The following is a 13,911-nucleotide window of genomic DNA, read 5'->3' on the forward strand; positions in this document are numbered from 1 at the left end:
CATCCACATTTGTTTCCATGCCCTCTTTTTCTTTGGGATTAATTCTCCCACTCTAAAAACCTGCTCTATCTTTCTGTTCTTAACTTCTCTTCCACCTAAAATCCCTTCCATCCTTTCACACGGTTAAAGGATAAAAAAAATCCAAATCAGTTTTTAAAACACTCTGCCACAAGTTATTCTATAGATGTCTCAGAAAAAAGAGCATACTTTATTTTAGAAAGGTGAATTTCTTACAGAAGTGACTTCTACCACACAGCCATAAACCTGGGGATGCAGGGCAGCAGGAGTGGCAGTGGCCTGGCCCATGGGGTGTGGGAGAGTGGCCCGTTCCTGCTGCCTTGATGGGGCCCTTCTCATCACATGGGCCATTAAAGACCTGCTGTTCTGAGGAGGGTGCACAGTTCTGTGCATAAAATGTCCCCAAAGAGCAATTTATTGTTGAAGAGGTTTAACCACCTTCTCCTAATTTATTCCCCATAAATCTCGAATTTTGAAAGATGATGTTTGTAAAACAACCTTCTCTTCTAATAATTAGCTTTCTTATACTTATTAATCAAAGATTAATTAATCAAAACATCTGACCCAGCATTACCACTCTAAATTGATAAAATCCTAGGCCGAAAAACATGTTTTATGTCTTGTTAGACTGGGCAGCTTTATCTAGGAAAATAGCTTACTTCTTTTCTTTTACCCTTAAAACATCATTTTTATGAAAATGTATTATAATATTAGCTTTTGAAATGCTGAAAATCCTTAAAGATCCCATTTGATACCTTTGGTCTGCCCAACACCTACCCTGCCACCTAATCCAAACTAGGCCAACTGAGGCTGGATACCCTGGGTTGAGGCTGATTTCATTAATACCTGAGAAACAGCAAAATGTAGAATAGCGACAGTGGTTAAAATTGTGGGTGCTGGAGTCAAGAGAGCACCTGATGCAAACCCTGGCCCTGCTGCTTAGTAGCCACAAGACCTTGACGAGTTCACCTCTCTAGGCCTCAGTTGCCTCATCTCTAAACTGGGGATAATAACCAAGCCTGCTGCGGGCATTCATTGTGAGAATCAAGTGAGACAATGACCACAGCATACCGAGCACAGCACCTGGCACACAGTAAGGGCCTCCTAAATGGAAGCCACTGTCATCACTGGCGCATCCTGGAGATAGCATCACAAGTGCCAGTTCTTGCACTGTGTCACCAAGAGGCCTGGAGCGCAGCGGGAGACTCAGGGAGGAAGGTATTTTTCAGTTCCTTCCTGGAAGGCAATTACAAACCCAGGAATGATACACTGGGTAAATCTAAGGACAATCTTTTTAAATTGCCCAGAAAAAAAAAAAAAAACCAGTCCATTTAAGCAAATAAAGATAAAAGCACATCCTTAACTTACAGTTGTAACACAACAGCAAACCAGCTTCTCCATCTTCGTACACATCAATAGCTGCAACAAAATTAACCTGCAATGATAACGGGCAACGGTAGTGGGCAGGCTGGATGCTGACCCTGTGAAAAGACTTTTACAAGTTGTGAGCATTTGTGGAGGCTGTGGCCCTCCGTGATGCAGGTGCCATAGGGTCATGTCTGCCCCACCAGCACCCACAATGCACATTGGGGGCTGGGATTATAATACAATGGAAGTGAGAAAGAAAAGAAAAGAAAAAAAAGAAAGAAAAGTCTCTCCATTCTTTCTTCTCTGGGACTTTCTCATCATCTTTTCATAGCCGTTGAGAAGCTCTGTGTTTGGTATGTCTCCTCTCTCTATTGAAATGCCTCAGGTTTATATGCCATTATTTCCAATGGCAAAAACTGCAATTACTTTTTCATCAACCTAATATTATTGACATTATGGTATAATTATCATTTTACAGAAGATGAAAGTGAGGCTCAGGGTGAAGTCACTTAAGTCCCTTGACTGGTACACGCCACAGCCAACATCTGAACTAATGTTCTGGTTCTCTTTCAACCTTACCGCTCTCGTACCTCCAGCGAGGCATCCTTCTGCCTCCAACAGATAAAGTCTGTGCACCTTAAAATCGCCACGGCATGTCTTCACACTTTATTCTTTCTCTGTTCTTCATGTCAAGAGAGGCAGCATGGTGCAATGAAAAGGGTGTCAGAACACCTAGTTCCGTGGTCTGGGGCAAACTCCTCTCTCTGGGCCTCAGTTTCTGCATTTGAGAGGAGGGCACTCAACCTGATGGTGTCCTTGGTCCTTCTTGATTTTCAAAACTCCAGCCCTCTAAGAGCCTCCTGCTCCTTTCACTTCCTCCCTTGTATTCTCAACCCTTAGAGCCTGGCCTCCTGTGCTTCCAGGAAAACCACCCTTTGAGCTCAGCCAAGATCTCCTTCTCCCCAACCGAAGGCCTTGGCCTCTGCTCATCTATCCATCCTGCCCTCTGCAGCCTCTGATGGGTGACATCTTCTGCCTCCTGCCCTCTCTCCCACCTCAGATTATTCTTCAATTTCTTGGCTCTTCTCTCCTTAGTAAAACCCCACTTCTATAGCTCCAAATTTTGCTTTGTGCCCCAAACCCTAAATTCACGGGCTCAGGCACACATTCTCCCCAGGGCTGCAGCCCCTAGACTATGTCGTTTGTTCTCAGATGTAACTGATTCCACATCCAAGTCATTAAAAGCAGGAGGTAGTGGATTGGGGGTGGGGTGGTTGGAGGGGCACAGACTGGGCAGACAGACAGGAGATCAAGCCCTGTCTAGGCCACTTACTGCCTCTGTGGTGTGTGGCAAATGGCTTAGCCTCTGGCCTTAGGTCTTCGTCTGTAAAGCAGGCATAATGAGAACACTGACCCTGCTGGATTGTAATGGGAATTCAGTGAGACAAGGCAGAGATTTTAGCACAGGGCCTCATGCATGATGAGCACTCAGTGAAGGCTATTGGCTTTTTATCTCCCACACAACCAGCTTTCCTTCTAAACCTCCTCCTTTTTGTTAGCATAACTATTCTCAAAGTCTCAGGGCCACCTCCAACCCAAGTCCAGCAGCAGCCTCTTCACACAGTTTCTCAGGTGTTTTTTTGCGCCCCTGCTGCTGTTCTAGGCTAAGCCCTGACCTCCTCGCAGGAGCACCATGTTGTGGGCTCCTGCTGGCTCCTCTGTCCCAGCCCTTCCGTCCACACTGTGCTCCTCCCACTGGCCCTGCACTGGCTGACCCTTCTCTTCACTGGTGTCACCAGAACACAGCCTTCACCTCTAAAAGGTCTCATTATGGTGCCAAGGCCCCAACTGGCCATCCTCAGCCAGTGCCACTGCCTGGGCTTGGGTGCCCCTTCCAATGGAATCCCCAGCTCTCTCCCATCTGTCATCATCTAGCACGTACTCAGTGCCACTAGGATACAGAAAAGAATAAGGTGAGGTTGACCCCTTAAGAAAAAAAACCAGAAAAGCACATAAGTACATAAAACAAGGTATAATGGGGCAAATGCCTCAACCAAAAGTTGCAGGAGCTCAGCAGGGAGTGACAGTGAGGACCAGTGGCCAAGAGCTCCAGCACTGGCATTGGACAGACCCGGGGGTTGTCAAATCCAAAATAATCCCCATGGCTCCTATCATGCCCTGTGTTTTAGGCTCTCTGCAGAGCGTCCCTCACCCTCTGGTGCTCTCTTGTCTGTTTGTTCCCTGTGGCTCCCCTCCCCATGAGATCTAAGGCTCATGACGCAAAGGCCTGTCTGTGCTGCTCACTGCTGGCCCCTCATCATCCAGATCAGGGCCTGGCGGGTGGCAGGGATAGAATAAACTCATCCGATGGGCAAGTGAGTAAATGAAATCCCAGCTCCATCACTTCAGAGGCATGCGCACTCACGCCAGTTGTTTCCCCTCTCGGACCTTCAGTTTCTTCGTTTGTAAGATGGTAGAAAATAAGAGTATCTAGGCCTACTGGCTTGAGGACTCCAGGAGGTAACTTATCTAAGCACCTAGCACAGGGCCTGGAGCTCGGTAAATGCTCAATGTTGGCTGATACCTTTATTTAGATAAGGAACCAGCACAATGGGTATATTACATGAAGGATGGTCCTGGAGTCTCCTCTGACCCCAGAAAGGAGCCTTCCTGGCCCCACCACTTTGACTTAGAATCACTTCCTCCTCAGATGTCCCTGTACATGTTAGTTTTACTTCACTATCTCAGCTAGAGGCTTTGTGCTGCACCGTGTCTGCTCTGCCAGACTGGGAGCTTCTCCACAGGAGGGGCCGAGTGCTACCAGCTTTGTGGCTGGACCTGCTATCTCCACCAGCTGTGGGAACATGGTCTCTGGAGTCAGCCAGCTGGGGTCCAAGTCCTGCCTCTGCCACTTACTAGCTGTGTGCTCTGGGGTAAGTAAGTGACTTCTTCTTTCAGACTTCAGTATCCTTTTCAATAAAAATGGAGAAATGTGCCAGGCATGGTGGCTCATGCCTGTAATCCCAGCACTTTGGGAGGCCGAGGTGGGCCTGAAGTCAGGAGTTCAGGACAAGCCTGGCTAGCATGGCAAAACCCTGTCTCTACTAAAAATACAAAAAAAAAAAAAAAAAATTAGTCGGGTGTGGTGGTGGGCACCTAATCCCAGTTACTTGGGAGGCTGAGGCAGGAGAATCGCTTGAACCTGGGAGGTGGAGGTTGCAGTGAGCTGAGATCGTGCCTTGCACTCCAGCCTGGGGTACAAGAGCAAAACTCTGTCTCAAAAAAAAAAAAAAAAAAAAAAAGGAGAAATGAAGAGCCCCTTCCAAGACATAACGCTTATGACATGCTCTGACCCAGGGCCTGGTACACAGAGGTGGCCATTCAGTGATGGCCACAATTATTATAATTATGGGAGGGTTGACTGCAGTGGGAAAGGTGGAACTAGACAGCCTTTTAGTTTAGAGATAAGGCCTGTGTGTGTGTTTGGGGTGGGGTGAGGGAGGGTGGCAGTGGTGACACGTATGGAGGAAGTTCAGGCAGCCTTTTAGACCAAGATCTATGCACAATGACCACAGACACCAGGGGGGTACTTGGCATCAAGTAAGTCTACCAAGGGGCTCCAACGCTGTGCTGACAGGCAGACAGACGTGGCAATATTCAGAGAGTTGGGCTGCAGGACAGGTGGTGGCAGGCTTCAGCCCCAGGGCCAGGATTCAGAAACAGGCTTGGACTTAACCCTTAACCACTTCCTCCTCAGGCATGCCACAGCACTTTATTATTCAGACCTTTATTAACACTTATCACAATGAGACCTATTTTATGCTTTGATATAGGTGTCTGTCTCCACCTTGGGACAGGGGCCTGGTGGGGTTCTTGCTCCTGGAGACCCTGATATGGCAGGTCTGGTGTAGGACATAGGCATTAAATCTTTATTTCATAAGTTTGATTAACAATAAGTAGTTCTGGCTGGGCATGGTGGCTCACGCCTGTAATTCTAGTGCTTTGGTAGGCCAACGAGGGAGAATTGAACTATGATTGCACCACTGCACTCCAGCCTGGGACAGAGCTAGACCCTGTCTCTCTCTCTCTCTTAAAAAAAATAAAAAGTAATAAGTAGTTCATTCTATTGGTATTTTTAAATGATAACAAATAAGGTATGGTGGTTGTAAAAATTCAAAACACAGACTTGTAACAAATGAAGTAGGAACTGTACCTCCCCTAGCTGGCTCTGCCTTCAGCCTTCCCTGTGATTCTGGGCTCAGCCCCCAGCTGAGAACCACTGGATTCTGGGCAGATGTCAAGATGAGGACCTGAGCCCCTCCCATAAACCAGGGACCCAGATCCCATGGCTATGCCTGCAGTTCCCCCTAGAGGAGAACTTGGTTTTGGGAACGAGGTCAGTGCTGGTGGTTAAAGCAGCGGCAGTGGGTCACAGCAGGCCCACTGGTACAGTGAACTTGTCAGTGACTTTCAGAATGTTGCTTTAGTGCTTCTTAAACATTTCCTCTCTTGAGCTAGGATTGTTACAGAACCCGGGGTGGGTACAAGCCTGAAATAGGGATCAAGTGGTCCTGGCTAAGAGAGGAGGAATGGGAGCAGGAAGCGAGGCCTGCCCAGTTAACACTGGTGCCCACAGAGGCGGGCAGGCAGCGAATGTAGACGGAATGGAAATGAAATTCCAATGACCTACGCTGTGTCAGCTTCTCTCTCCTGTCCCCACTGCCCTGGGTGCTGAGCTGCAGGAACATCTTGGTAAAAAGCTAGTCCTGTTCCCACAAGGCCTATTTCTAACCAGCTATTAGAAAACATACAGCTCATTATCTTTTTCATTTTCTTAGGGCTCATCTCCCCAATCAGACAGTACCCTCCTTGAAAGATGAGTGAGTGCATCTGACTAAGCACTGCTGGGAGCTGTGCACTGCACTGTGCCTGCTGGGAGCTGTGCAGCCACCATTCTACCACGGGAGGGCTGTACACGCTGATCCTCTCAGAGCCAGGAAATAGGGAAGGGTTTTTTTTTCCTCTTTTTTCCTTAAAAACTTTTTTTTCTTGGCCGGGTGCGGTGGCTCACACCTGTAATCCTAGCACTTTGGGAGGCCAAGGTGGGCGGGATCACGAGGTCAGGAGATTGAGACCATCCTGGCCAACATGGTGAAACCCTGTCTCTACTAAAAATACAAAAATTAGCTGGGCATGGTGGCTGTGCCTGTAATCCCAGCTACTCGTCAGGAGGCTGAGGCAGGAGAATCGCATGAACCAGGGAGTCAGAGGTTGCAGTGAGCCGAGATTGCGCCACTGCACTCCAGCCTGGGCGACAGAGCGAGACTCAGTCTCAACAACAACAACAAAAATACATTTTTTTTTTCTCTTAGGAAAAAACTTTGTATATTTGTCTTTTAAGAAGCACATAGAAGAGAGGACAGAAAACTTGAGAGTCGTTCCTGACAGCCATCCAAAAAACAAAGCACAGAAGTCATCAAAGAAAATGGTTTTTAACCCAATTTATCCAGGGTCTTTACAAATCATAGGAAAAAGAAATCCTATAATGAATTATAGGACATTAAATATAGGTAAATAATAAAAACCACCATATAAAAGAAATTTAATAAAATGATATTCTCTATAGCTACCCTGATGAGTAAGTAAACTGCATAATTTTCAGCCACTTAAGCATGATTTATTTTAAAATAGAACTTGTCAGAAAGTTTCTCTGAAATGAGGTGAGGACTTTTCCACTAGCAAAAGCTGGCTAAGTCTTAGGAAACTAGCTGCCAGGAAAAGGACTGATTGAACAAGGACCTGCTGCACCATGGCATTTCTGCTTTGTTTGGCTGCTTACACAGTTTTGAGAAGGAAGAAGGGGGTGAGAACTTTTTTTTTTTTTGGAGACGGAGTCTCACTCTGTCGCCAGGCTGGAGTGCAGTGGCACGATCTTGGCTCACTGCAACCTCCGCCTCCTGGCTTCAAGCGATTCTCTTTCCTCAGCTTCCTGAGTAGCTGGGATTACAGGCGTGTGCCACCAGACCCGGCTAATTTTTGTATATTTAGTACAGATGGGGTTTCGCCATGTTGGCCAGGCTGGTCTCGAACTCCTGACCTCAGGTGATCCGCCGGCCTTGGCCGCCCAAAGTGCTGGGATTACAGGTGTGAGCCACTGTGCCCGGCCAAGGGGGGAGAACTTTTAAAGTACAAATCAGGGCTCCAGCTCCTCAGAAGTCAGTGGCAGGAAGACATGCTGGTCCAGGGATGCCCAGGCAGTGGGGGGCGGCAGGTGGGGGGAGTGGGCGGCATTCCTCCCAGCTTTAAATTAGGAAGTTTCAGGACCCACTCCTTCTCCTAGGTCTATATTAGTATCACCTGGGGGCAGACTTAAACAAATATTGGTTCTCAAGTACCACACACCCCCAGATTCTGATATAATTGGCTTGGCCTGGGGTCAGACACTGACCTTTTTAAAGCTCTCCAAGGAATGACAGCCAGGGTTGCAAAGCAATGAAATATACCAGGGATTCCCAACTTGGCTAAATATTACAATTATCTGGGGACCATTTAAACATACCCAAACCCATGCCACACCCCAGACCCAGGAAATCCCTGGAGGAGGAACACAGGCAGTGGTATATTTTCAAACTCCTCAGATGACTCCAATTGCAGACAAGTCTGGCCACCACCAATATAGATAAGAGAAATGACAGACCACTCTATGATCAACAATAGCTGAAGACAAGAAGGTCTCCTAATCACAACTACAGTTTTCTATTTCTTATTTTTCTGTTTCTTAAAATCTTGCTCTAATTAGGTCTTAAGTCTTCCTAAAATAGTAATTAGCAATTTTAATATTTATACAGAGCATATTTACAATTAATACAAGTTGTAAAGCATAATTGGAAGAATTCTGCAGTCTGTTTGATTTAGCTGAACAGGACTGGAGGTAGCCTGTGGGTCCGGAAGCCCTCACTAGGAGTTAGTCTCCCTGGGACTGACATCCCCATTCTGTGGTTTCCTCAGTACCTAGGCCAGAATACTGGCTTGCACTGCATGCTGCAAACCTCAATGGCTCACTGACAGCAGGCCTTGTCCTGCCTCACAGAGATACATACGTGGGCTGAAGAGCTCTGTGATCTGCTAATGTCAGTGTCAGTGTTGAACGCTCTCCAGTGACAGACAGGCTGCCAGGCCTCAGGGTGGTGAGTGCTCACCACTGTCCAGTGGGCGCCAAGGTTCAAACCCCACACAGTCACCTTTAGAACATGAGTGCAGTTTTGGGTGGCCCTAGATTTTGTGCCACACTAGGACATCCTTGTTCCCTGTGCATCAGGCCAGGGGTGTAGACTCTCAGGGCAAATCTGCCTGCTCACTCTCTCCTAATGGGTTTCCACCCCTTCTTCCTTTCCTAGTGGGCTTTTAAGGGGGTAGGGAGGGTGCGGTACCCACCCCAAACACCCAGTCCCCAAGATGAGAGGCTGCAGTGCCTCAGAGGTCAAGCTTATTCTCCAAGGACCCTCCCAGGACAAATCATCTAACAAATGCTCTCATTTATTTAGTTATTATAGTCAGCCTTTTGACTCTTCATGTCTTTTTTTTTTTTTAATTTTAAATACAGACAGGGTCTTGCCATGTTGCCCAGACCAGTCTCGAACTCCTGGGCTCAGGCAATCCTCCTGCCTCGGCCTCCCAAAGTGCTGGGATTACAGGCGTGAGCCATTGTGCCCGGCCTTTTCATATCTCTTTTATTCGGAAGGATGGAATGGCAAGGAAAGATCTGAAAACTAAACAGGGCAAATGGGACAGTCACATGATAATAGATAGAACCATTCTGACCTATAAAAATGGTAACTTCACATGGCTCAGTCTAAATAGTGAATCACATAATACTGATGTGATGAATAGTACATAATTTTAAAGAAATCCAAATCATGGCATGTCAGGGTTAGAATACACAACGATGATTACTCTTTTCTGATTCTCACTTGTCCCCACAACCGCTGGCTTACCCTGTTGGCCTCCACGTGGTGCAGCCTGAAGGCTTCTCCTGTGCTCTCGTTCACCACATCAAATTGGTGTCGATAAGCCACACAGATGAGATTGTCACTCTCTTCAGCTGGCCCATCCACTAAGGTCATCACCATGGGAGAGTCAGACAGACAGATCTCCTGTGTGGTTGGTGAGGATACAAGAGACAGGGGTGAGAACAGAGCAGCCAGCTCCATGCCAAGCCCCACTGCCCATTCCCTCCTTACAGAGAAGGCACCCTCTCCAGGCTCCTGCAGAGCCCCGTGCTACAGGGAAGAAGGGACAAGAGAGGAGTGCCAGGGGTCACATCAGACATCTCCTTCCCATAACCTGTCCTCAAGACTCAGGCCTCTGTCTACTGGAAAGGGTTGAGGCCAGGAAACAATTAAACAAAATGCAATCAACAGCATGGTCTGCTTTATCCCTTATGTCGTCTGGTCCTGTCCTGGGATTCAGTAATAGTATTAATAATTGCTAACTAATCTATTTGTGTACTTAACATGTGCTAGGCACTGTTCTCATTGAATCCTACTTATAAGGTAGGTACAGCTACTATTCTGTCTTACAGATGAGGAAACTGAGGCTTAAAAGTCATCACAAAGTTTACACAGGGTAGAGCTAAGATATAAACTCAGGAGATTTAATTTCAGTGCTTATATTACATAAATGTATATGCTGCATGTAAATCTTCATTAAAATAGCAAATCACTATAGGAAGAAAGCTAACACTTAAGTAGAGCAAGATTTTAACGTGTTTTAACTTAACTGTCATGTTGCTCTGTCCCCTGAAGTTGAACATTAGCAGATGTGTTTTAACTTAACTGTCACGTTGCTTTGTCCCCTGAAGATGAACATTAGCAGACATGTTTTAACTTAACTGTCATGTTGCTCTGTCCCCTGAAGTTGAACATTAGCAGAAATTGATAGGCATAATTCAAAAGGCTTTAACTCTAAGCAAAAAATACCTTCTCAGCTCTCCAGTAGAAATACTCCATCTTAGTGGCCAATGCTAGATATATTCCATACCTTAATGTATCCTAGTCTTTAAAAGATAAGAGATGGTGACGTCAGGGAGGGAACTTGAACCTGGAGGTTTCTCTCACAAGCTCCCCCTTCAATCTCCCAGCAAATCCTGCTGACTGAGGCAAGCAGGAAAGCATTGCCCACTGCTTCTTCCCATCTCTCCTGCTACCAAAGCCACCAACCTTTCTTGCCAGGATCCTGCACTGGTCTCGTAGCAGGCCTTCTTATTTCCACCCTTGGCCTCCTAAGCTCCCCTCTACCCAGAAGCCAGGACAATCTTTTCAAAACATGCCACTTCTCTGCTTCAAACCTTCCAGTGGTTTCCCATCTCACTCAGAGTCAAGGCCGAAGTCTTTGCAATGGCCTGAGGGCTCAAGAGTATATTTCCCAGTTCTCTCTGACCTGCCTGCCTTGTTCCCTCTGCTCTTGACTGTGCCTTCAATAGGACCTCAGGGCCCTTGCCTGGCTGCTCCCTCTGCCTGGAATATCCTTTTCCTAGATACCCTCATCACTCACTCCCATACTTCTTTTGGATCTCTGCTCACAGGTAACCTATTCAGAGAGGGCTTCCTTGGACATTCTTTCTAAACAGAATCTCCCAACTCCCTGCTCCATTATCCTTTGTTCCCTGGGCCTCCTCTATGTTTAATTTTAGTATTTCTTTATGCCAGCCATCATAGCTTTATTTGCTTATTTCTGTTAACTGTCAACTGGAAAGTAATCCCCATCAGAAGACTTTGTTTTGGTCATCGCTGTGTCCTTCGTACCTAGAACAGCACCCGTAGATGTTCACTGGAATGAATGAGCTTTAGCTTTAGTCTTCTGGGGGAAACAAGGGCACCAGAGATGAGGGTTTCCCTAGTTGGCTACTAAACAGTGGGACAACCTCAGTGGGTAACAAACTCTGGGTGGAAGGACAGAGTCTGCTTCAAGACAACTTGGTTGGGAGATAAATGATTTAAAGAGCAAACCTACCCTGATGTACTGGAATTCTTCAACAGGTGACTCAGACAGGGGAGATAACAATGAGGTGCTGGTGACCCCGCTTGGCTTGTTGTGTTTTCTTGTGATCAGAAGCAGTTTATTCCGAATTGCAACCACAATCCTCAGCTCTCTGCTGTGGTGAGTGTTAATAGCATACAGGTGGCAGCCTGGGAGGAGAAAGAAATGATGCCCTACACATGACATGCGGGTGTGGAAGCCCCCAGACCTTGACAATTTGGCAATACCTAGGAACCCTGGAAATTAAGCATAACTCAGTGAATGGACTAAGAATGTTTCTGACACTAGGCAAAACGGAGACTACATATTAAAATTAGGTTGAGTTACAGGAAAATTAAGAAAGTCCTATTCCCAGCTGGGTGTGGTGGTTCATGCCTATAATCCCAGCACTTAGAGAGGCCGAGGCGGGCGAATAACCTGAGGTCGGGAATTCGAGACCAGCCTGGCCAACTTGGTGGAACCCCATCTCTACTAAAAATACAAAAGTTAGCTGGGAATGGTGGCGGGCACCTGTAATCCCAGCTACTTAGGAGGCTGAGGCAGGAGAATCGCTTGAACCCAGGAGGCAGAGGTTGTAGTGAGCCGAGATCGTGCCACTGCACTCCAGCCTGGGCAACAAGAGTGAGACTCTGCCGAAAGGAAAGGAAAGGAAAGGAAAAAGGAAGGGAAAGGAAAGAAAGTCCTATTTCCTACATTCTAGAGTTTGTGGACTTAACTTCATACCTATGACATGACATCAATTAAAGTAATTAGAGCTCTGGGAACCAGTCTAAACATTTCTTCAGTAATAGATTTGCTAATAGAGTTTAATGCATCTCTAGAACCTGTTATGCAAGGCCTAGAATTTCTTCTAGTCCTCAATGTGTTTGTCTAGCTTTCAAGCTCCTTCTGGAAACAGTGATGCTATTTTTGTGATGTTTCCAAACAAAAAACAAACTAATAAGATCAAATTCCTACTCATTTTTATTTTCAGTAAAACCTGGGCAGCCTGAGGAAAAAAAAAAATGAATTGAATGGAATCTACCAATCTATCAAGTCACCTTTTGTTTTCTCCAACTTGTTTTCTCTGCATTCAGACCTGCTCTTCCCAGCCTGCTTCCCCTCAAGGCCCTTTTGCAGAGCACTTAGCCTGAAGACAAAGAGGCGAGCATCTTTTCCTGGTGACATAAAAAAGACAGAAGAGGAGATTAAATGGAAAAGTAAGGTAACCTGGAGGGCCTCCAGGGGCAGACTGTGTAGAAAAACTAGGATTGGAGGTGTTCTGGAATTCAGGAGGCACCCCACACCACTTTAACCTGACAATGCAATTACGTATGCACCCCTTTCCCCCAACGGCTTCCCTCCCCAGAGAACAAAGGGGCCACTGAGGGATCCCAAGCACTGCGCATCAGGAAAGGAAACAGCTGGCAGAACTTATGCAGTCAGACCCTGGCGACCTGTGGTGTGGGCCGCAGAAGGCAACTGTTTTCCTTCCTCCACAGCATGCCACCCGGCAGGGAATACCACCTTTGTCTGCTCTGAGAACCAGAAGGTCCAGGGTCTCAAGCACATGCATTTGCTTCACTGGCAGAGTTCTGTCAAACACGGGCACTGATGGAAGGTCATCTGGAAAAGGAAACCTGGTTACCCATCACTGCAACGCAGCCCACGCTTTCCAGAACCCACCAAATGTGCCTGTGGGTAGTTTTGAACCCAAGTTATCTCTAGGCAAGGAAGGAAGTCAGCTTCTAGGGCTTTCATAAGCTCTACAAAATACATTCAAGCACTATTCTCCTCCTAGCTCAGGAAGAAGTACTGATGCTTTCTTCCCATAGGCAATTCTATATCCCAAACTCTATATAGGGGGCGTAGCAGCAGAGGCATGAAAACGCTATTTTTGTTCATCAAAGAAAAAGCAACATCTCTCAATACCAATTTTTACTAGGGTTGTACCAAAGGCCTGAACACCAAGTTAAAAAAAAAAAAAAAAAAAGAGCAGCCATTTTTCTCAAGTATTTTCTCATTTTTATGTAATATTTGAAATTGCATTATATCTTAGGTCATATTGTATATACCTCAAGAAAGCAAAATTAAAATTTCCTTTTGGACTTAAGATAAATATAAACACACTCTACCCTAACATGTCCCGTGTTTGTAGCAGTAGTAGTTTGCCTATACATTTTCAGTATTTTTCCCCAAAGGAATAGGAAATCTCCTTTTTAGACAAAAACATAAATAAAGAGAAATATTAACTAAATTGCCAAAACAGCAGGAAAAACGAACTGAAGTGGGAATGCTGAGGGAAATCTCCAATAAATGGATGGTTCAAGACATTGCACTGCCACACAGGATTTGTTGTTGAGGTTACTTACTGAGAATCTAAGTTGCTAACAATTACTTTGCTCCTGGGGGCTCCGAGGACACAGGGGGCTAAAAGAATTACTAAGGCTGTTCCACTCAGTTCTGTAAGCAAAAGGGTCTGTTCTGAGATGCATGGCAGAATCAGGG

At 46.2% G+C, this 13,911-nt stretch overlaps 1 protein-coding gene across 5 annotated transcripts in view; it reads right to left on the minus strand.

Moving 5' to 3' along the window:
• GARNL3 (GTPase activating Rap/RanGAP domain like 3) overlaps positions 1-13,911 on the minus strand; it is a 170,371-nt gene that overhangs the window by 26,825 nt on the left and 129,635 nt on the right. For all 5 annotated transcript variants that reach the window (XM_009457312.5, XM_054659081.2, XM_009457311.5 and 2 more), the window contains 5 exons: positions 12,931-13,029; positions 12,465-12,581; positions 11,398-11,573; positions 9,381-9,539; positions 1,387-1,453 (listed from right to left, as the gene is read on the minus strand). In XM_009457312.5, the coding sequence (XP_009455587.1) occupies positions 1,387-1,453; positions 9,381-9,539; positions 11,398-11,573; positions 12,465-12,581; positions 12,931-13,029 (618 nt within the window). The remainder of the gene's footprint in view (positions 1-1,386; positions 1,454-9,380; positions 9,540-11,397; positions 11,574-12,464; positions 12,582-12,930; positions 13,030-13,911) is intronic.

The sequence above is a fragment of the Pan troglodytes genome, chromosome 11, assembly GCF_028858775.2.
Source record: "Pan troglodytes isolate AG18354 chromosome 11, NHGRI_mPanTro3-v2.0_pri, whole genome shotgun sequence".
NCBI classification, from domain to species: Eukaryota; Metazoa; Chordata; class Mammalia; order Primates; family Hominidae; genus Pan; species Pan troglodytes.